This window comes from Sorex araneus, chromosome 6 (assembly GCF_027595985.1).
Source record: "Sorex araneus isolate mSorAra2 chromosome 6, mSorAra2.pri, whole genome shotgun sequence".
Taxonomy (NCBI): Eukaryota; Metazoa; Chordata; class Mammalia; order Eulipotyphla; family Soricidae; genus Sorex; species Sorex araneus.
Genome location: NC_073307.1, coordinates 137893858 through 137914598, shown reverse-complemented (window position 1 = coordinate 137914598; position 20741 = coordinate 137893858). Strand labels below are relative to the sequence as shown.

Below are 20741 nucleotides of genomic sequence, written 5' to 3'. Positions count from 1 at the left end.
TCACTGTCACTGTCATCCCGTTACTCATCAATTTGTTCGAGCAGGCACCAGTAACGTCTCTCATTGTGAGACTTATAGTTACTGTTTTTGGCATATCCAATATGCCACAAGTAGCTTGCCAGGCTCTGCCGTGCGGGCGCGATACTCTTGGTAGCTTGCTGGGCTCTCCGAGAGGGGCGGAGGAATCGAACATGAGTCGGCCACATGAAAGGCAAACGCCCTACCGCTGTGCTATCACTCCAGCCCCAGGAAAAATGAAATTGTGAAATTGGCTTATAAATGGATGGACATGAAGAGCTGAGTGGAATTAGTCAAAAGGGGAAGGACAGACAGAATGATTACACTTATCTGTGGGATATAAAAAGGGTAATATGAGACTAATACCAACATACAGACAGAAAAAACAAGGGAAAGGAGTACTGGTCCATGAGCAGAAGACTGCCACAAATGTAAGAGTAGGGGGAGGGCAGTTAGGATAGAGAAGAGACTGTAAAACAATGCTAGTTGAAAATGATCACTCTGGACAAGAACCGAGTGGTGAAATTTGGTGAAGGGATATACTTACAACTGATAACCTCTCAGTACCTATGTTTCAAACCACAATGCCCAGGAGAGAGAGAATAAGAGAGAGAGAAAGAGAAAGTGTGTGTGTGTGTGTGTGTGTGTGTGTGTGTGTGTGTGTGTGAGAGAGAGAGAGAGAGAGAGAGAGAGAGAGAGAGAGAGAGAGAGAGAGAGAGAGAGAACGCCTGCCATAGAGGCAAGCTGTTTATGTGTGGCAGGGGGCAGGTGGGGAGGATGATGGAAAGGAGACTAGAGACATGTGTGGTGGAAAATGTACAGTGGTGAAGGGATGGGTATTGGTATGACTGAAACCCAATCATGAACAACCTTGCAACTGTATCTCACAGTGACTGAATTTCAAAAAGAGGAAAGATTTTTTTTTTAAAAAAATAGAGAACATTAACTTGTTAACTATGAGCAGAAATGAAACTTAAATGGATTTCCTTGTATCTTGAAAATAAATGGGAGAATTAAAAAAAAAGTTGTCAAAATCCCACAAGAAAGGTGCAGGACCAAAACATACCCAAAGAACAATCACCTGGAAATATCCCAAGGATCACAAGAGATCTACAGATTGAAGACAAACTAGAATAGGATAGACTCAAAGAAACCAACATACTCAGATACATTATAATCTTAATGCTGAAAACCAAAGGCTATTAACATTACAAAAAAAATCTACAAAGCAGCCAAAGAAAAATGACATGTTATGTTATTTATACAGAAACAAAAAGAGTGACTGCAAATCTGTCTCCAGAACCAAAGTCCAGAAGGAGGAGACAATTTTAAGAGGCTTGAAGAACATAACCAGTGACCTAGAACTCTACAGACAGTACAAGTATCTCTTAGGAATGAAGTAAAATAAATATATTTCTCAACAGAAGGGGAAAAAATAGAAAGACCAGCAGCCTAACAACAACAACAATAACAAACTGCTGGAAAAAGTTCTTTGGAAAGATGGGAAAGCATATCTGGAGATCCTGGATGGAAGAATCAAGAAAACAAATCAAAGAGAAAGTTCTTTACATGCATCTGAAAATGTCAAGTCACACCGAGACAGTGTCCTTTGGGATTTTACTGCAGGTATCAGTAAAGACAATAGCATGGAGGGATCTACAGGGTGATGAGAAGTCTCCATTCCACTGGAAGTGGTGCTATATTGATCCGAGGCTGCCGCCAAAGATTGACTGTGGATTTTGGGAGCTTTTCATCTGATCCATCTGTTACACAGCTCCCCATCAATTTTTCATCTAATGGTGTTAGCAGCCATTGATGAGCCATTTCTTCATTAGAGGCTATAAAACAAAGAGACTCCAATTCTCTCATTCTTCCATTAGCTGGTGCCCTCTAATATAAAGGAACCTTCCAAAGCCAGCTATTTAATTACTCTAAAGTCCAGCTGCTACAGAAAGTGGGAGATAAATACTTGATGCCGCAGTTTTATTTGCTCGTTTTCAAAGTGGTGAGTTAAAGCCACTAGCACAAGATAGAAGAAATGCAGGCTTAATCCCCTGTGACCCAACTTGCAGTGGGTATAATTTACTCATTTCTTTGGACAATTCTAGAACAACAGCTTAACAAGCCCCCAAATTGTTTGGTAACTGCCTTCTTTACAAAGAAAAAAAACCGAAACAAACTCAGTAACTCCCTAGAAATATATCTTCATTATGGGAACAAACAGAAAGCTTCTACCCTCTTTACCCCCACATACACATTGTACTCAGGGTCCTTCCCCCACCCAACGGGCAGTATTTTCCTACCTTAGGGACCACCAGTTTAAATCAGCAGGGTCTTTCATATCTCTTCATTCTCAGCAATGGAAAACAAATTATCAAATGCTTCCTTTTCAGCAGGTCCGACTTTAGGGGGGAGAAACTCCAAACAATAATAGTGAGTTTTGTTGAAATATTGAATGTAATCAAAGTAAAGTGAAAGTAAAGTGAAATTTATCAGTTACACAGGCGGGGGGGGGGGGCCCCGGCCCTGGCTAGGGATGTGGGGGGGCGGGGTGGAGCTATACTGTGATTCTTGGTGGTGGAATATGTGCACTGGTGAAGGGATGGGTGTTCGAGCATTGTATAACTGAGACCTAAACCTGAAAACTTTGTAACTTTCCACATGGTGACTCAATAAAAAAATTAAAAAACTAAAAACTTTTTTTAAAAAATCATAAAAAAAATAAAAGAAAAGAAAAGAAAAAAAGAAAAAATAAATCAGCAGAGTCTTTAATTATGGCAGAAAGGCTGCAGGATGACATCTGTGTGTACACAAATAATATCAAAATATATATATGTATATACGTATGTAGCCATCACTGTTGGGGATCTGTTTTTCCCCAACGTGCCCAGACACGTGGAGCACCGGGTCCGGGCAGATGCAGGGCCAAGGATAATGAGTACACGGAGAAACTACTCCAGGAAAAGCTGGTGGCTGCTCACTTTATTGCAAACTACACACATATATTATAGAGGGTCTTGGCTTAAGAGGATGGTCCAATCACATAAAGTTTAGCATTACTAACTTATTCCCCTTTCCAACTCTGCTTTGCCCTGGCCCAGTCCCAGATGAGGCTAGACACTGCAGTTAGGAATGCAGCTAGGTGATAATTCCTGGGGGACGGGACTCCACACTAGATTCCTGATGCTTGTAAAATGTGCCCAGACACTCCCTACTGGGTCACTATGCAGGGACAGGACAGGTCTTATCAGCTCTGTCGCCATGCTCCACACATCATGCTATGTACACGCCCCTAGAGTCAGTAAGATCCCTAGGCACCATGGGATGGTGAGATCAGCTGAAACACAATCGCTAGAGAACTAAATGAACTGTGAAAGAAGCCTGTCCTTGAACAGCAGAAGTCAAAAATGGAAATTCTGTTAAAAGTGGTCTTTCCTTTCATCTTTCCTTTAAAATCTCAGGGTTTTAAGCCACTCTCTGTACATTATTGGGGTGCTGGGAAGCAACTCTTGACACCCTGTTTTATTTTTATGGTTTTACTGGTGGGGCCACACACCCCCACCAAACACAGCTGTGTTCAGGGTTTGCTTCTGGCTCTGCACTCGGGAATCATTTCTGGTTGTGCTCAGGGGGCCATACATGGTGCCAGGGATGGAGCGTACGCCGGCCACATGCAGGACAAGCGCCTTCCCTACAGGACTATGGCTCAGAGCCAGGCACCCCGTTTTAGAGAGTGTGGGAACAAAAGAGCAAGGGAGCAAGACACAATCTGATGCCACATTCAGGGACACTGGGTACTCATAGGATTCGGCCTGCCCTGGCAGGGAGAAGAGGCCTTGTGGAGGGTGAGTCTGTCCACTCTCTGCACCCCACTCCTGAACGCCCCCTCCCCCCCACACCCTTTCAGTGAACATGTCTGAGAGCTGCCAGGAGTCCCAGGAGATAAAGTGACATGAGAAGAGTGCTAACCTCATCACCACCCTGCCGGGCAAGGATGAGGAGACCAGCTCAGGAAGGAAAGAGAGCACAGGGCGCGGCCCTCACTCTTCTCCAAGGATCTTCAGCCATTTTTGCTTTTGCTTTGTTTTTAGGTAGTGCCAGGAATCTAAACCTGGAGCCTTACACATGCAAGGAAAGCATTCTACTATGAATCTCAGTCCCCTCTGGGAATTAAAAGAGCCAACCTGGCCAAAAAAATAAATCAATCCATCCCAACCATCATGAAGTCATTGAAATGTATGTTTCTGGGGGCAAATTGTTTAAAGAAAAGGACACAAAAAGACAAACACATTAGAGAAAGAAGAAAGAGTAAGAGAGGAGAGAAAGAGAAGGAGAGAGGAAGGAGAAGACAGAGAAAGAACTGGCATACAACTAAGGTATGTAAGAGCAGAAAGGAATCCGAAGACTCACTGGGACTTCATCTTCTCTAACAGCTGCATAATATTCCATTATGTAGATGCACCAAAGTTTTTTTAACCAGTCATCTGTTTTTGGGCACCACAATGGGGTAGTGGGGGATGGGGTGGGGGTGGTGAGAGGGATAGTGGGATTATTGATGGAGGTGAATGGGCACTGGTGGAGGGATGGGTAAAGGATCACTGTATGAGTGAAATGCAAACACAAAAGTCCATAAGTTTGTAACTGTACATCACAGTGATTCTCTAATAAAAATATTTTTTAAAAGACTCACTGGGAGAGGAGGAATGCAAGGGTGCAGGGGGAGATGCCTGAGGCATCAGAAGCTGTTGTATGGAATGTGATTTTAGACCCAGAGAAGCTGGCAAAGAAGAGACTTCAGGTATCCAGGCCAAGCAAGGGGCCATAAGTGATGCACGCAGAGCCAACTGCAGGCACTGGTGACTTAGAATATTACACAGCAGGTAAAAGGCATAAGCAGACACCAGTCAACAAAGACTTCTGCTCTGTCTACATTGCTTGGATGTTTCTTCAACAATATATTCATACAATCTGCACAGAATTAACTTACAAATACCTGCTTGAAAATGAACGCAAAGTGAGAAAAGCATGCAAACACAGAGCCACAGGGGAGCTGAGTAGCTCAGCGTATTGGAGGAGAGAGTCAATGAGCCAGGAACTGGCTCTCCCTCTCAGGAGCTGTGTCCACTGGCTGAGCATCTCTGCCCCTCCTTACCTACTCGTGGGGACACTATACCAGGACCTAGAGAACTGCTGTTAGAATTGAAAACAAAACCGGCCCCACATCCACAACAGAGGAGGTCCCCCAAGTGGGAGGGGAGCATGTACCTACTTACTCAGGAAGTAAGGACGGAATCTGGGGGCCAGGGAGGCAGCTCAGAGACAGGGCACGAGCCCAGCATGTGTGAGAGACTCTGGCACGGCCTGGGCCCTGAACCAAGCATGGAGTCTCCCAGCACTGCCAGGCCTGAGCCCGGCACTGGGTGTCCCTGGGAGGAACCCTCCATCTCAACCGCACTGAACAGACAGGCAGCCTAGACAAAGGCAGAGCTTAAGAACCACCGGAAAACGCTGGAGTGATGGAGGAGTAGCACAAGAGGGTGAGGTTCGTGTGGATGCACGGGGCGGGTGGGCATAAGAAACACAGTTCAGAGGGAGCCCCACACTTACTGCAGTTCTCTTCATCGCTGCCGTCCGGACAGTCCTCGAATCCGTTGCAGCGGAAGCGGCCGATGATGCAGTGAATGCCGCTGGCACAGGGGAAGAACGTGGGCCCACACTTGGACTTGGCCTTGGCTGCAGGAGGAGAAACAGTCATCCGTCAGGAGAGTCTGTTCTGTGCCCACGCACGATCCCTGCCAACCAGGTACGCAAACACCCGCCCAACCCCTCATTTACCTAGAAGTCCTAGGGCTTCTTACCACCCCAGCTCCCAATGTCTGGCCAGATGAGATGGTTACACATGTGGCCTTTAGGAAGAGGGCGTACATAATCCAGCTTTTTGGAAAGACCCAGGAGGCCTCAAGAGTCCCAGCTGGGTGCAGAGCTCACACCTCAGTGGCTTATGCATCACTCATTTCCCAATGGTCAATGGCACGGCAGCGCACACACAGCCAGTGAGGACACCATCTGGTGTACCCCACGCATTCTGTGGGTTTCCCTGGGTGATGCGCCCAATGGGAGGAGCGGAGAGAAGAAAGGAGTTCCACTAACACGCCTGCAACCATTCTCCCTGGAGCCAAGTGCCGCTTGCCAGACCAGCCTATTTCACTGGAAACTGCTATTTGGGGGAGACATCGTCCACTTCTCCTGGAGCCCAAACGACATGCCAACACTCCAGCATACCCAGAACACCTGCTCTTCTTCTGGCGGGGTGGATAATTTGGGGCCAAGCTCTGCAAAGGGTAGCTGCATGTACAGTTCCCCAATCACAACTCTGGACTTCAGCTGAAGTTCCTGGGAACTTCTGGGCAGAAACTGTTTCAACATCATGGCTTGTTCCTGGGGCTAAGTGCATCCTGCCTGCACACCCCCCGGAGTGGGAGTGAGAGTGGGAGGGGGCGGAAGATGGCTCCTATGTTCCACTCTACCTCCCTCCATCACCTCTCCTGTCTGCTGGCTCTCCTGCCACATCCCTTCACTGCAGCACAGCTGAGAGTAGGACCAACCGCACTGCAGTCTACGCCTCCTCTTCCAGCACAGCACCCGGGGGTGGTCTTGGGCATCATTCCCCTTCCCCATGAAGTAGAAGGATATGGTTCTAATCCCCACCTCACGAGTGTATCTGGAAAGGTGTGATGACTTCCCCAAGACCACACACTTAGGAAGTCTGGCCTGACGGTGAGACCCACACCAGCACTTCCCACCCTTAGTATAAGCCAAGCCCTGCATCTAGTCCACGGTGCTGCCTCCCTGTCAGTCACTTCTCTGACAAATGCCAGAATCCTGCCCAGAGAGTCCTCCGTCACCACCACTATATGGTTCCAACAAGAACTACTCTGACTGCAGCATGAACTGAGCACAGGGCTCCGTTAACATCCTCAGCAGGTGACGGACCTTCCCACTCACAGGGCTGGCTGCTAGGACTCGCCACGACGAGGTAGAAGAGTGGATTGATCGTGGCATCCCAGGGAGCAAGTCCCATCTTGCTTGCTCACGGCCCGCCTCCTATCTTAGAGGAGAGCCCGGGAGCTTCCAGAAAAGGAAGGGCAATTTCTTTGGAACAAAGAGGCAGTAAATTACCTCCGTGTTCCCCCTAACAGTCATATGCCAACTTTGGCAGCAGCTGATCCATGAACAACTGGGTTTCGGGACCTGAGACGTGCCTTGGATTCCAAATGCAAAGGGTTTGCACATTTCCACCTGCCACTAGGTACTGATGCTCGGGTACCCTTTTTTGAGCATCCAGTTGTGGGGGTCTGGGCTCAAGGCCGGATTCTTTCTGAGGCCCTGGGGCAGGCTGCTCCCTACTGCTGAGTCAATTTGGTCCTTGGAGACAGCGCCTCACAGGGCTCCTGGCAGGACACCAAGACATGATCTACATCAAATGCTTAGTACGGTTGACGCTCGATAAATGGCATCGCCTGTGCCATTCATCATTAGCATCATCACGATCACCAGCATTAGACCTATGGAATTTTAAAAAACTGATTTAAAATTGATCCTTGGGCTCAAATCACGCTCTTGACTCATCTGATTTGCTGCTGCCTCAGCTATTTCTAAGGCCCAATCCAGCTCCAAAGGACGCCCTTATCTATCCATCTCTCTACCCATTTATCCATTTATTTCTGTTTGTCTACACTTTTCTCTAGCTCTCTACCCATTTACTGTCTACCTATCCATTTACTTATTGTCTGAATATTCATCTGTCCATTGTCCACCTAAGCGTGCATCCATCGTTTACTTATTTAGCTACTTTTTTCCTGCAGTGCTCAGGGGACTTCAGGGCCACTCCTGGCGACACTTGACTGGAGAATTCAGTACTGGGGGTGGTGATGTGGAGTATTTGGCCCCCACTTGGGTCCCACCCAGCAGTACAAATAGTCTATATGAGACAAAGGAAATGAGTGACGGTATGCATGGTTATGAAATAGCTCCCCTGCTCTGGGCCAGCTCTTGGACACTTGTACCTTCTTCAGGAATTACTGGAGAGGCTTTGAACCCATCCAGAATGCTCACCTACCATCTCTCAGGGGTTGCCTGTTCTCCTACAACTGCCATCTGCACCCTCAAGACTCCACTCCAGCCACAGTGGACCCTGGGTGGCCAGGGCTAGGACAACAGCTGGCTACGGATAGCAGCTGTGAGCTGATCCCTTTCTGAAAAACCAGTTGTGGGACTGGGAGGGGAAGGAACCTGGACAAGGTCTAGATTCACCTCCACACTCCCATCCTCACCAAAAGAGATTTCGGCATTTAATTCGGCAGAAGACAGAAGACCACCACTGATGTTCAAGATCCCCCCAACACAGGAGGAAACAGGGTGTCTCTTCCGTGTCAGTATCTACTCCACTTCCAAGGATTGGCTCACAAGACTTGGTCCAGTCTCTCACGAGCACTCAGACAGGGAGCTGGCTTCCTCTGAAGGCTGGGTTTGTGGCCTGATCTGAGCATCCTCCCTCTTTAGAGCCTGGAGGTCTAAGTTCTGGATATCACAGATTTTTTTTTTTACATATCGAATATGCCACCAGTAGCTTGCCAGGCACTCTTCGTGTGGGCGAGACTCTCAGTAGCTTGCCGGGCTCTCTGAGGGGGATGAAGGAATTGAACCTGGGTTGGCCGCGTGCAAGGCAAATGCCCTACCCACTGTGCTATTGCTCCAGCCCTATCACAGATGTTTTTTTAACTAGACAAGAGTGGGGGATGAGCTCTGAGGGCTGGAGCATCTGTTGTGCATGTGTGAAGTCCAAGTTCGAGTCCTGACACCACGCATCCATCAGAGCACGACCTCTTGGCCAGGCCTGAACACTGAGTTCTCTAGTATACAACAGCAAGACACTGATTCCCGGGGCTGGCACTCAGAACCTCGAAACCTTGCTTCACACACAACCCATACCCTCACCCAACAAAATGAAACAAAGGAGTCCTGGATAAGGCGGCAGCTGACTTACTTGACTAGGAATCTGTGATAACCTCTTCTTACCATCTTGCTCAATGAGAAATGGCTTTAGCAGCTAAACTGCAGGATGTTGTGGAACCAGTATTTGGGGATTATGTCAGAATCAGAGGGAACCTCGAGGGGTCTCAGTGTCCCTTGGTTGGGATGCCCTGAGTATCTATTTCTGGTCTTCCTTTGCAGTAATACTGGGATGCAAACACTGGGTCCTCCTAAGCTACTCAGTAACTAAATACGCACAGCTCATAAAAGAGAAAACCATGTCCAAAGAGGCAAATTGGGACTGACCCAAAGCCAGGGAGCTCCTTAGGATCCGACTGACCTTAAACCCAGGTCTCATGCCCCTTGGATTAGAATCTTTTAATTCCAGTTAGTACTTACAACACTGCCAACAGTTTCTGCAAAAAATGGCTGTAGTCAAAACACTGTTGAATGAAAAGCAGGTTCTCAAGTAACATCGCCTCATTCAACACCAGGCAAGATTTCCCCTCTCTTAACATTACAAAACATTACCAGGCGGAACAACAGTCTTTGAGAACGTACTCTATATTTGGCCTCTGAATAACATGGGTTTCAAATGTACCAATCCATTCCTTTGTGGATTTTCTTGGAATCATGTAAATTTATGGTGATATGATACTTTACTGTGACCTAGACCATACTCAGCTGGTTTTCCTTCAGTTTTCCACATCAAATTTCTTAACTGTAGTTCAATTTAAGAATACAGAACAGTTTACAGAGCACATGCAAAATATGGTCATCAATGGTTTAGGCTGTGGGACAGGCTTCCAGGCAACAGCTGGCTTCTCATGTTAAGCATCACACGGAGAGAGAAGGCAGAAGCAGATTTTTTATTTCTGGGGACATGGGTGGGTTGGGACTCTTTTTTTTTTTTCTTTTTGGGTCACACCCGGCGATGCACAGGGGGTTACTCCTGGCTCTGCTCTCAGGAATTACTCCTGGTGGTGCTCACGGAACCATATGGGATGCTGGGAATCGAACCCGGGTCAGCCGTGTGCAAGGCAAATGCCCTACCCGCTGCACGATCACTCCAGCCCCCCATGGGTTGAGACTCTTGGCTGTTGCATGACTCAAGGGTCAACAGCATACTCTGCTTTTGCTAGCACACCTAGGGACACACCAAGCCAAATCTGACCCCTGAACCTCATCAGGGATCAGATTCAGAAAGAAGGGGAGGAGATGCACGCCATTCTGGCCCATCTGGCTGGAAAACTCCAAGCCTCGGGTAGAAACACCACTTTGCACCAAGCCAGTGGTTTGCAATCTGTGCGCAAGAGGCTCAGGGCCGCCCAGGGTCCAGGAAAAGGTGGATGATGGGGTTAGCGGGCTGCAGCCTAAGCCTCAGACCCCCACACACTCAAAGCTGGACTGGAGCCATCGACTCTTTCCAGCCTCCCTTTGCAACCTGCACAGTCATGATGGCAGTGAACCAGAGCTGTGGCACCCCTCGGGCTGCGGCAACCACTCCAGCCATAGCTGCGGGGACCGGGGTCTTGCCACTGGATCCCTGCCGCTGCCGAAATGAGCAACAGCTGTCACTTCCATGTCCCGTTCGCCTTCAATTCCCGTTTCAGGTTCCGGCAGGCACATGCCCAGGAGCCCAAAGCAGCAGAGGCAGAAGGCTTTTAAGCTTTTCCACAAAATGACCCCCCTCGATTTCCTAAACACAAGGCATCATCCACCATGAATCAATCAGGCGACAGAGAAACACACAAAGGTGACTGTGGAAAAGGCTCCCACTGTCAGTAGGGCCACTACTGAGGTTGCACCAAAAGCAAGTGCACAAGGCCTGGGTCTCATGGAGGGTGGGAGTGAGTGGTAGCCTTGTGCATGAACACCATCAAGTTGAACCTCACTGGAACACTAGTAAACTTAGTAGCAAAGAAAATAAAGCCATTAGGTCAAATTAAAATTTCAGAAGGAAAAAAGGAGGGAGAGAGATGGGAAAGAAGGCAGGGAAGAAGGAAGGCAGGCAGGAGGGAGGAGTGAAAGAGGAAAGGAGGGGAAATCAGTCTCCTACATCCTCTCTTAGTGGTCAAATGGGAACCGTGAGGCGCTGATAAGAAGCAGCGTATCTGCTGTGGGCCAGGGGTTCCGGGTCCACCCAGACACTCCGGGTGAAGCCAATAGGGCAGGTTCCAGCATCTCACTTTTGTGTGTTGCTTTGTATTCTGGTTTTGCGACCACACCCAGCAGCACTCAGTGTGGTTGCAAGCCAGCTTATTCCTGGCTCTGTATTCAAAGATCACTCCTGGCAGGCTCGGGGGACCATACGAGGTGCTTGGGATCAGACCTAGGTCGGCCACGTGCCAGGACAACGTCCTACCCACTGTACTGTCCTTCCAACCCCAACCCCGCTGCCTTGACTACCACTAACTCCGGTGTCTGCACATGGGTTCCTCCATCATTACTGCCGGAAATCAGTGATGAAAATGTCTGGGCAGTTTTGCTCACAAGTACCCATAAAAGACACACAATTCTTTATTTTTTTAATTTTTTTTGCTTTTTGGGTCACACCCAGTGATGCTTGGGGGTTACTCCTGACTCTGCACTCAGGAATTACTTCTGGTGGTGCTCGGGGGATCATATGGGGTGCCGGGGATCGAACCCGGGTCAGCCACGTGCAAGGGAAACACCCTACCTGCTGTACTATCGATCTGGCCCCAAGATACGTGATTTTTTTAGAGCTTTTTGTCACTATCAGGACATCTTTTCATGTAAAAATCAACAAGGAGAACTATAGGTCTCCATCACCATCATCACTTTTAACTGCCTAAGGCGTAGGTGTTGCTGCCACCCGGTCCCCCCACAAAAACCATTGCTGGTGGATATCTGCCTTATTTTCCAACTAACAGTACCTACCAGATTCAGCTTTTGCCCAATACCCTTTTAATAAAGCTAGGACCAAAGGTCGAAGGTTACACATACTTCCCATTATGGCATCCTCTGATCGTCCATGCCTCCTCCCTGAGGAACCAGCAATCCTGCCTTCTGGTCAGTCGGCAGCAGGAAAGCCTCCAGCCCAGGAAGGACTGTCTGAGACGGGATGACTCTCTCTCCCCTGTGGGCAATGGTTCTTCTTTCCCGCGCCTCCACTCACCCCAGCAGCCGCCCCCTCCTCTCTCCTCTGCATTAACCTCCCCGCAGCTCAGCTGACCCCTGCAGCCAGGTGGTGTTATTCTCCATCTAGCACCTTCCCTCTGCAATTTACATCTGTGTATTTCATTACTCTGCAGGACCGGAGACATTCACTCTGGTCAAGGAAACCACAACTCTTCATTTTAGCGGCTTAAATGGGCTGAGAGTGCAGGGCCGCAGTCTTGCTAGAGCTGATTTGCTGGTGACTCCAACCACGGGCCAATGCAGAGAGAGCCTTGTCGTGCAGAACAGGCGCCTTGAGTGGAGACCCGCCCCCCCTCCGCCCTCCCCCCTACTGCTTCTGCTTCTACTGAGGGACCTGAGAAAATGCACATCCCCGCTCCAAGGACTGGTGACCCACTGCCCAGTCTGACCCAGAATGACTCATCCTCTGAGCCAGTGTTTCACAAAGAACAGGTCAGGGGACCCAGGAGCAGAGGGGCTGAGGGCTGTTTTTTGCAAAAGGCAAATTCCTGGGCCTTTGGCCTTGGAAATCTTCCCTTTTAACAAGCACACAAAAGATCCCCGAGAAAACTAAAATATATGGAAATCACATCGGGGCAGATTCTACCGATGTCTGACACCCAAACAGCAAATTATAGGTGGACTTCCTGCTGTTGCCACTTCACGAATTACAGCCAAAAGCAAAAGCCAGAGCATTCTCTAAGCCACACGTCCTCAGATGAAGTCAAACACCCACTTCCCAGGCAGAGCCCTCAAGGTGAGAAGGCCCACTAGGAAACCACAGACTTCTTTGGGATGTTTGACCATTTCCCATAATTCCCTCTTCTCCCTTCCCCTCCCCACCGGCATGATACACGGTAACTCCTTGACACAAAAAAATCTGGGCTCCTAATCAAACCAGTTCCTGTAGGTTTCAAACTCCTAACCGGCTCTTGTGCACCTTTTAAGGGTTTGCATGCATGCACTTTGCCTGTGAGCAAAACAGGCTTGCGAGAGGCCAAAAATACTTGCTGCCCCTTCCTGACAAGTCAAAAATTATCCCTAAGCCCTTTATTTTCTGTCAGGCACAGAGGCAGATGAGTGGGGATTTGGTAGTACTTAAAGGACAGGAGAATTCAGGCAGAGATGCGAGCCTCCAATGCTGTGCCAGATAATTCCACTGGGGGCGCTAGAGGACCCGAAATAGCCACCTGGGAAGGAAGCTGCTGTCCAAACGGGCTCTCTGGCGGACACAAGGCAGACAAATGGAGAGGAAGCCAATGTCATGTTGAGACAGCCTGAGATCTGCTTCACTGAGTTAATCGTTCCACCCACATGAAGTCACGAGCTTGGCTGTGTGTACACCTGCACAGGAGACACTCAGACCACGCCTGAACATGTGTAGGTGGCAGAAGGATCGGCCAAAAAGGAAGCACTGAAACATGAATTTGCTTCTCATTTTGGTAAAAGTACCTGCCAACCTGCTATCCTTTCTTTAGTGGAAGGAAGTTGCTTTCCTTCTCCCTCGGAACTGCACTGTGAGCGAGCTGCAATTCGGCTCAAAGGAAAAGAGGCGAGCTCAAGTCTAAAGAGAAGGTCTATTCGAAGTGCTGAAGTATAAATGAGAAAAGGAAATCAACTCATAAAAGACATGTCATTTGAATTGACGTGCTCTCCTGCCTGCGCCCCTGCCCCCCGCCCTGCCAGCCTTCCCCACCCCCTCCCCTCCCCGTGAATGTCCACATGAGGTCCTTCCTGGCTGCAAACTTGGCAAAAAAAAAAAAAGGTAATGGGCTTGAAATTGCAACTGCAGCCAGCTGATGGGTTCATTTTGTCAAGACCTGTGGTTCCTTTTAAAAATCAAAAGTGACTTCATGGTTGGGGGTAAGAAAGTCAGAAAGAGTCTTTCACAAATAACAGACATTTAAAAAGCTGTAAGCCCAGATTGTCTAAAGTCTTGGAGGGGGTAAAAAAAAAACTGGTCTTTCATTAGGTCCCAAAGCAGACGATAAACAGCCCAGAATACTTAAATCCAGGGCTGGCACACAAGTGAATTTGCAAGTTCACTGCTGCTTTGAGAAAAAAAAAAAACCCTTTTGCTTGTTGGAGTAGTTCAACTCAGCAGGGTGACCCCGGAGGACTCTGAGGCCCATTGATCAGCTATCACCAGGTATTATTTCTTCCTCAAACACCACGTAGGCTGTTTCTGAAACACACAGGGAGTGGAGGAAGTAAGTCTACAAGCTACCTAGAATACAGAGAAAGAGAGAAGGCATCAAGTCGAAACAGTTTTTTTCCAGCAGATTCTTTAATAAGAAAGTATTTCTAAACATCCTGTCTTTTTTTGGGAGGAGAGATGTTGTTTGGGGGCCAAACCTGGAAGTGCTGGGACGGGAGCAATATCACAGCGGGTAGGGCATTTGCCTTGCACGCAGCCGAACCGGGTTTGAATCCCAGCATCCCATATGGTCCCCAGAACATCGCCAGGAGTAATTCCTGAATGCATGAGCCAGGAGTAACCCCTGTGCATCGCCGGGTGTGACCCCCCCCCAAAAAAAAAAACCTAATGCTGCTTCTGCATTCAGGGATCACTCCCGGCCAAACTCAATGAGCATATTTTGTCTTGCATAATCAGAACGGGCCCCTGAAGGCTGAGGTGAGAAAGACTTGTGTCAGAGAACATTAGACTCATTGCCACCGAACCACAGAGTCCTTGGAAAACTCACTGAACTTGGCCTCCGTGTCCCTACTGTGAAAGAGGAACAAAGAGAGCACAGACCTTGTGAGCTTTGGAAAAGGAGTGAGATATTTTTGCACGTGGAGAAAAAGCATAATGCCTGACATCTAGTGGGGATTTGGTCAGTTTCTCTGCCGCGTAGGGTTCCGGCTCCAGCCAGCTGCGCTTCCTCAACCTAGGCAGCTGCTCCCAAGAAAAAGGAGGCGGAAATCAAAGGAATGCTTAGGCAGGAGGAGGCCTGGCCCGTTCAGTTCGTTCTGATAATGTTGACTCACAGGCTTGCTTTATGCCACACAGGAGACAGAACGCGGAGATTGCAAAGCGAATCAAACTCGACTTTCACAGGTGAGCAGCCCCTCGAGAAGAAACACCTGGCCCAAGATGATAAGGAAAAGGACCCCACACCGAGTGACTCATGCTTCAAAAACCTATGTCGCCCCTCCGTGCTATGGTGAAGAGAAGAGGTACCCTATCAGCCACCTGGAATGCAATGCTTGCCCCATCCCCTCACTGGTGCAATGATTTGAGGTGGGTGGTAGCACCTCTCTGCTTCTTCTATTTCCTCCTTGGGGAATGGCAATGTGAACAGCACTCACCCTCCCCCCACCCCCGAGTGGTATGGGGATAAGATGAGACAAGATAAAATTTACTTCGAGCCGTACAGGAGGTAAGGATGCTTGCCATGCATGTGGCCAACCCTGATTTGATCCCCAGCACTAAAAATGGTCCCCCTAAGAGTGACTGCTAAGCCCGGAAAGAGCCAGAAATAATCCCTCAACATCTAGAGTGGCTTGCAAAAAAAAAACCAAAACCAAAAATTGCTTAGAACCTTCTGGGGAAGTCTGTATTAGTTTTAAATTAATGTATCTACCATAGTCTTACAGAGTACACATATTTGCTTTTATATTGTAAGATACAGCAATTGGAGTAATATACTATTACAACGTATTGTTGCACAGTATAACTGTAGCACAGTATTAGCTATTATTATCACTTATTACTTTTTTTTTTCAATTTCTGCTCAGCAGTGTCCACTCAATCATTATGTGGCAGAGTGATGGGGTGGGGGTTGCATCACTGGAAAGAATTCCAAAGTCTGGTTGAAAACATACCTTTGAAGAGAAGCTCAGCAAGGGGACTGCAGCATATTTTTCAATCGGAAGCAATCAAAGTACCCTGAGATGGAGTAAGGGATAAAGAAGTGGGACACAGGGGCTGGAGTGATAGCACAGCGGGTAGGGCGTTTGCCTTGCACGCGGCCGACCCGGGTTCGAATCCCAGCATCCCATATGGTCCCCTGAGCACCGCCAGGAGTAATTCCTGAGTGCAGAGCCAGGAATAACCCCTGTGCATCGCAAGGTGTGACCCAAAAAGCAAAAAAAAAAAAAAAAAAGAAGTGGGACACACACAACAGAATACTATACAGCCACAAAGAGACACAGAAGCCCCTGTTGTTTCATGAGGTGCCAGGAGATCATAGGATGCCCAAACTGAGTTCAGTCCCTCCAGCACCACATGGTCCCCCAAGCACCAAGCCCGGTATGGCTCTGGAGAGCTCCCACACTCCGGGGGGGCTGAGCATCTCAGCACAGCAGGCCCCGAGCAGCACCTCCTCAGCCCTGAATACTGAACAATTAAACCTGGCTGATCACCATAGGGATCCCCCAGGGCTACCAGAACACCATTTGGGAACCAGCTTCCACCACCACCACCACACACACAAAAAAACCACACAACCCTATTATTGGTTGTAACATATAATATAAACATACAACATTATGTACCTTGGCAGTAGGAATTCTCGTGAAGTAAACGTCATCAGTTTGCTCATATGTGGACAAGAAAGAAGTAAAACAAACAGACACAAAATAACTCTGAGGCTACAGAACAGAATGGCAGTGCCCACCCAGGGAGGGGGATTGGGAGAAGGTGTGGGCATCCAGGGATCAGTTGTACAGTGGAGGGCAGACTACTGCTGGCGGACAAAATACAGATGCCAATACTATCAAGCCTGACACCCCCATTGGGATGCTGTGAGCCAACACTGCTTCAACACCCCTGGAAATAGAGTGCCCGGGCACGCTGCACGGGGCTATGCCATTCCTGGTGAACAGGAAAGCAAAGGCAGCAGGAGAGAAAGGAAGGAAGACGGGTGTCCCTGGCCCAGTGAGGGGCAGGGATGGAAGCTGCACATTGACAGGCTGTGCTCATACGGGGCAAAGAGTCACACCTGGGGCATGCCAGGGGAGGCCACGGACAGGCAGAAGGAGCCTGCACACCGGTCCAGGGAGCCCGGGGCCCCCAGGGAGAGTGACATCTCACATTTACTCCTTGTGGACAACAACAAAAAAAAATTTACAAAGTTTATGGACTCCCACAAATGATAAGAGGTTACAAAGTTTTGTTTTGTTTTGTTTCTATTTGGGTCACCCCCAGCACAGGGGTTACTCCTGGTTCATGCACTCAGGAATTATTCCTAGCGTGCTCAGGGGCCATATGGGATCCTGGAACTCAAACCCAGGTCAGCCGCATGCAAGGCAAATGCCCCACCCTCTGTGCTATCGCTCCAGCCCAAGAGGTTACAAAGTTAAGGGAAGATCGTGGTCACTTCCCAGAGAGCCCGTTGGGGAACTGAAGGGAACCAAGTCTATACTGTTCTTCGGGCACCACAGCTGCTATGGGAATCCCAACTGTCTGTCACTACTCATTAAAATAATTTTAGTATTAAGAATGATGAGGCAGGGGAGGGCAAACAAGTCGGCAAGTTTGGGTTTTAGGGCATTATCTTAAAGCCTAAAATAATAGGGTATTTTTTTTCAGTCTCTTTTCATTTTTGTGGCTTGATTTACAACAACTGTATTCATGTGTGTGAAGAAGGCTCTCTTGTGCATATGTCCTGAATAAAGGAGAAATCTATAAAGCAACCAAGACATTCCCAACTGATTCTTCTACAGACAAATCTTGAGAGAAAACAAGCTCTAAAAAGATAATAAATAAATGTGGGCCAAAGAACATTGCCTCTGGGGGTCCTTTGCTGGGGGGGAGGAGACCTTCCCAGCTTCCCAGCCATGGGTCAGAGGCCTCAGGATTGACAACAGATGTGGGAACAGACTCAGAACAGAATCTTTTTCATCTCAAAAAAGAGAGGCTTTCAATCAAGGCATCCTCCAACTCCGTGGAAGGGGATACCCAAGAGACAACCCCTAAGACAAGAGGGAAAATAGTGAAAAGAAAAATAAATAAAAGGGAAGGGAGTGTGAGAATAAGAGGGAGTTTGCAAATCTGAATAAAAATAAAGGGGGAAGAAGTCTTCCTCTGATCACTTTCCACCCTGCGGGGCAAGGAAGATTCCCTTAGACAAGGGTTTCACTTTCAGCCTTCACCCTCTCACACCTGTTGGGCCCCAGGCAAGTTAAGAAACTATTTTTCATAAAAACACCCAGTGCATGTTCATTCCTTTCTGACTTGTGAAAAAGATTCTATCTGAGTAGCTTTCTGCAAGTTTCCTGTCAGGAGATGTCCCTCTAGATAAAATTGGCATAAACAATCACACCAAGAGCTCAGATTTCTGCGTCCTTAATTATGACTGCAATGCCTGAAGTTAGCACCAGAGACAAGATCAGCCCTGTGAGGATTCAAGGTGGAGATACCACAAAATTAGGGGCGTTCGATGGAGGTGTTACCGGCATGCCCTCAGCCCAGATGAGACCTGGAGCAGCCGTGCACGACACGGCCCCTCTGCTCCTTAAAGACTATGATCTGGGAGGTCTATGAACCCATTTTGGCACACAGAGACTTATAGAAATGCATCTAGACTATAAACTGAGAAATCCAAAAACAGCGGCCGCATGAGCTCCTATAATCTTCATTCTCAGCAATGAAAAACAAACTATCAAATGATGCCTTTTCAGCAGGTTTGATTGTTGGGGGAAAATTCCAAATAATAATAGTCAGTTCTCTGTTGAAATATTGAATGTATCCAAAGTATAGAGAGAATAAAGTGAAGATCATTGGCCACTCAGGTGTGTGGCGGGGGTAGGGGGACATACTGGGGTTCTTGGTGGGGGAACAGGTGCACTGGTGAAGGGATGAGGGTTTGATTATTGTATGACTGAGACTTAAACCTGAAAGCTTTGTAACTTTTGTCACGGTGATTCAATAAAATAAAATAAAATAAAAGGGGGGCGTTCATCTGAGACATGGGGTTCTATCTGAGTTGGGTGGTGCCACCCAGCTCAAGGGAGGAATAAGGGGACAGCTGTCAGAGGGTGTCTGTCTGTCATGAAGAAACCTGTGATTCTGGGACACAGTCCTTAACAGTCCGTAAATCCTGTTCCAGGAAAGATGTCTACTGAGTCTTTCAGAGATTTCTAGGATGCCTTCAGTACCAGTCATAGGAATCTCAAAAACCCAGAAACATAATCTCTTGGTAGTGGTGGGCTGATTGTAGGTCAAAATACAAATTCCCAGTTTCAAATTTATGACAGTAGTGACACTTCAAATGCACATGAGAGTAACACAAGAGGCTACAAAATACTTCAAATCAAGAAGGCTGCAGTGACGACACTGATAGCAGACCCAAAAATAAGACAAAGTGTAAGATACCCTGCATATGGTCAAAAGAATAGTCAAAGCATCAGGAAGACATAATAATTAGAGGCACCTAAAAGTCTCAAAAAAGCAAATACTGACAAGGCTGAAGGGAAAATAAGCACTCAAACAGTAATAGTTAGAAACATCAATATCTCACTCTTAATAATGGAGAGAATGAGAGGCTGAAGACGTTAAAGGGCACGAAGACATGAATTCCTCCACACGTCAACCAGATCCATCAAACCTCCATTGGCCTCTCTACCCAACAACAGGACACTTCAATTGTTAGGCCATGAAATAAAACTACACAAGCTTAGAATGGATGAAATCATTCAACATACTTTACAGCTACAATGGCATAAAACGGAAAATAACAAAAGAAAATTCAAAGAAATCACACTCTGTGGAAATTAAGCAACACACTTCCAACTAGCCAACAGTTCAAAGGAGAAAGCACAAATAAGACCAGAAAACAATCTGAGATAAATGAAAGCCAAAATATAACATACCAAATCTTCTTGGATACGGCTATAAAGCAGTACTGAGAAGGAAATATATGATTGTAAATTTTTTCTGTACTTAAAAACAAATCTCAAAAATAAAACCCTCAAATCCACCAAACATCTCTTAGAACTAACATACAAGTTTGGTAAAATTGTAAAATTGTGAGATAAAAGATGAATATATACCAGAACTATACATTAGCTATTAGGGCTGGAGCGGTAGCACAGCGGGTAGGGCGTTTGCCTTGCATGCCACCAACCCGGGTTCAATTGCAGAGCCTGACAAGCTACCCGGGATGTATTCAATATGCCAAAAACAGTAACAAGAAGTCTCACAATGGAGACGTTACTGGTGCCTGCTGAAGCAAATCGCTGAGCAATGGGATGAAATGATAGAGTGATAGTGATATTGTGATACATTAGCTGTACACAACAACCAAAAAAAAAAAACCTTAAGAAAATGCTTCCATTTATAATAACACCAAAAAAGATAAAACTTGCAAAATAAATTAAAAAAAAGAAGCACAAGACCTATAAGTTATAAACTAAAATATCTGTCACTGTCACTCATCAGTGACAAATTGCTCATCAATTTGTTCGAGCGGGCACCAGTAATGTCTCTCATTGTGAGACTATTAAAAAAATTAGTTATTAAATGAAATTAAATAAGACCTAAATAAAAGACATATATGTTCATGGATCAGGAAGCCAGCAGATCAGGTGGCAATATTCTCCAA

General features: G+C 47.2%; 1 protein-coding gene across 2 annotated transcripts in view; it reads right to left on the bottom strand.

Moving 5' to 3' along the window:
* Positions 1-20741, bottom strand: part of LDLRAD3 (low density lipoprotein receptor class A domain containing 3) — a 281818-nt gene that overhangs the window by 137536 nt on the left and 123541 nt on the right. For both annotated transcript variants that reach the window (XM_055142208.1, XM_055142209.1), the window contains exon 3: positions 5626-5751. In XM_055142208.1, coding sequence (XP_054998183.1) covers positions 5626-5751 — 126 coding nt within the window. The remainder of the gene's footprint in view (positions 1-5625; positions 5752-20741) is intronic.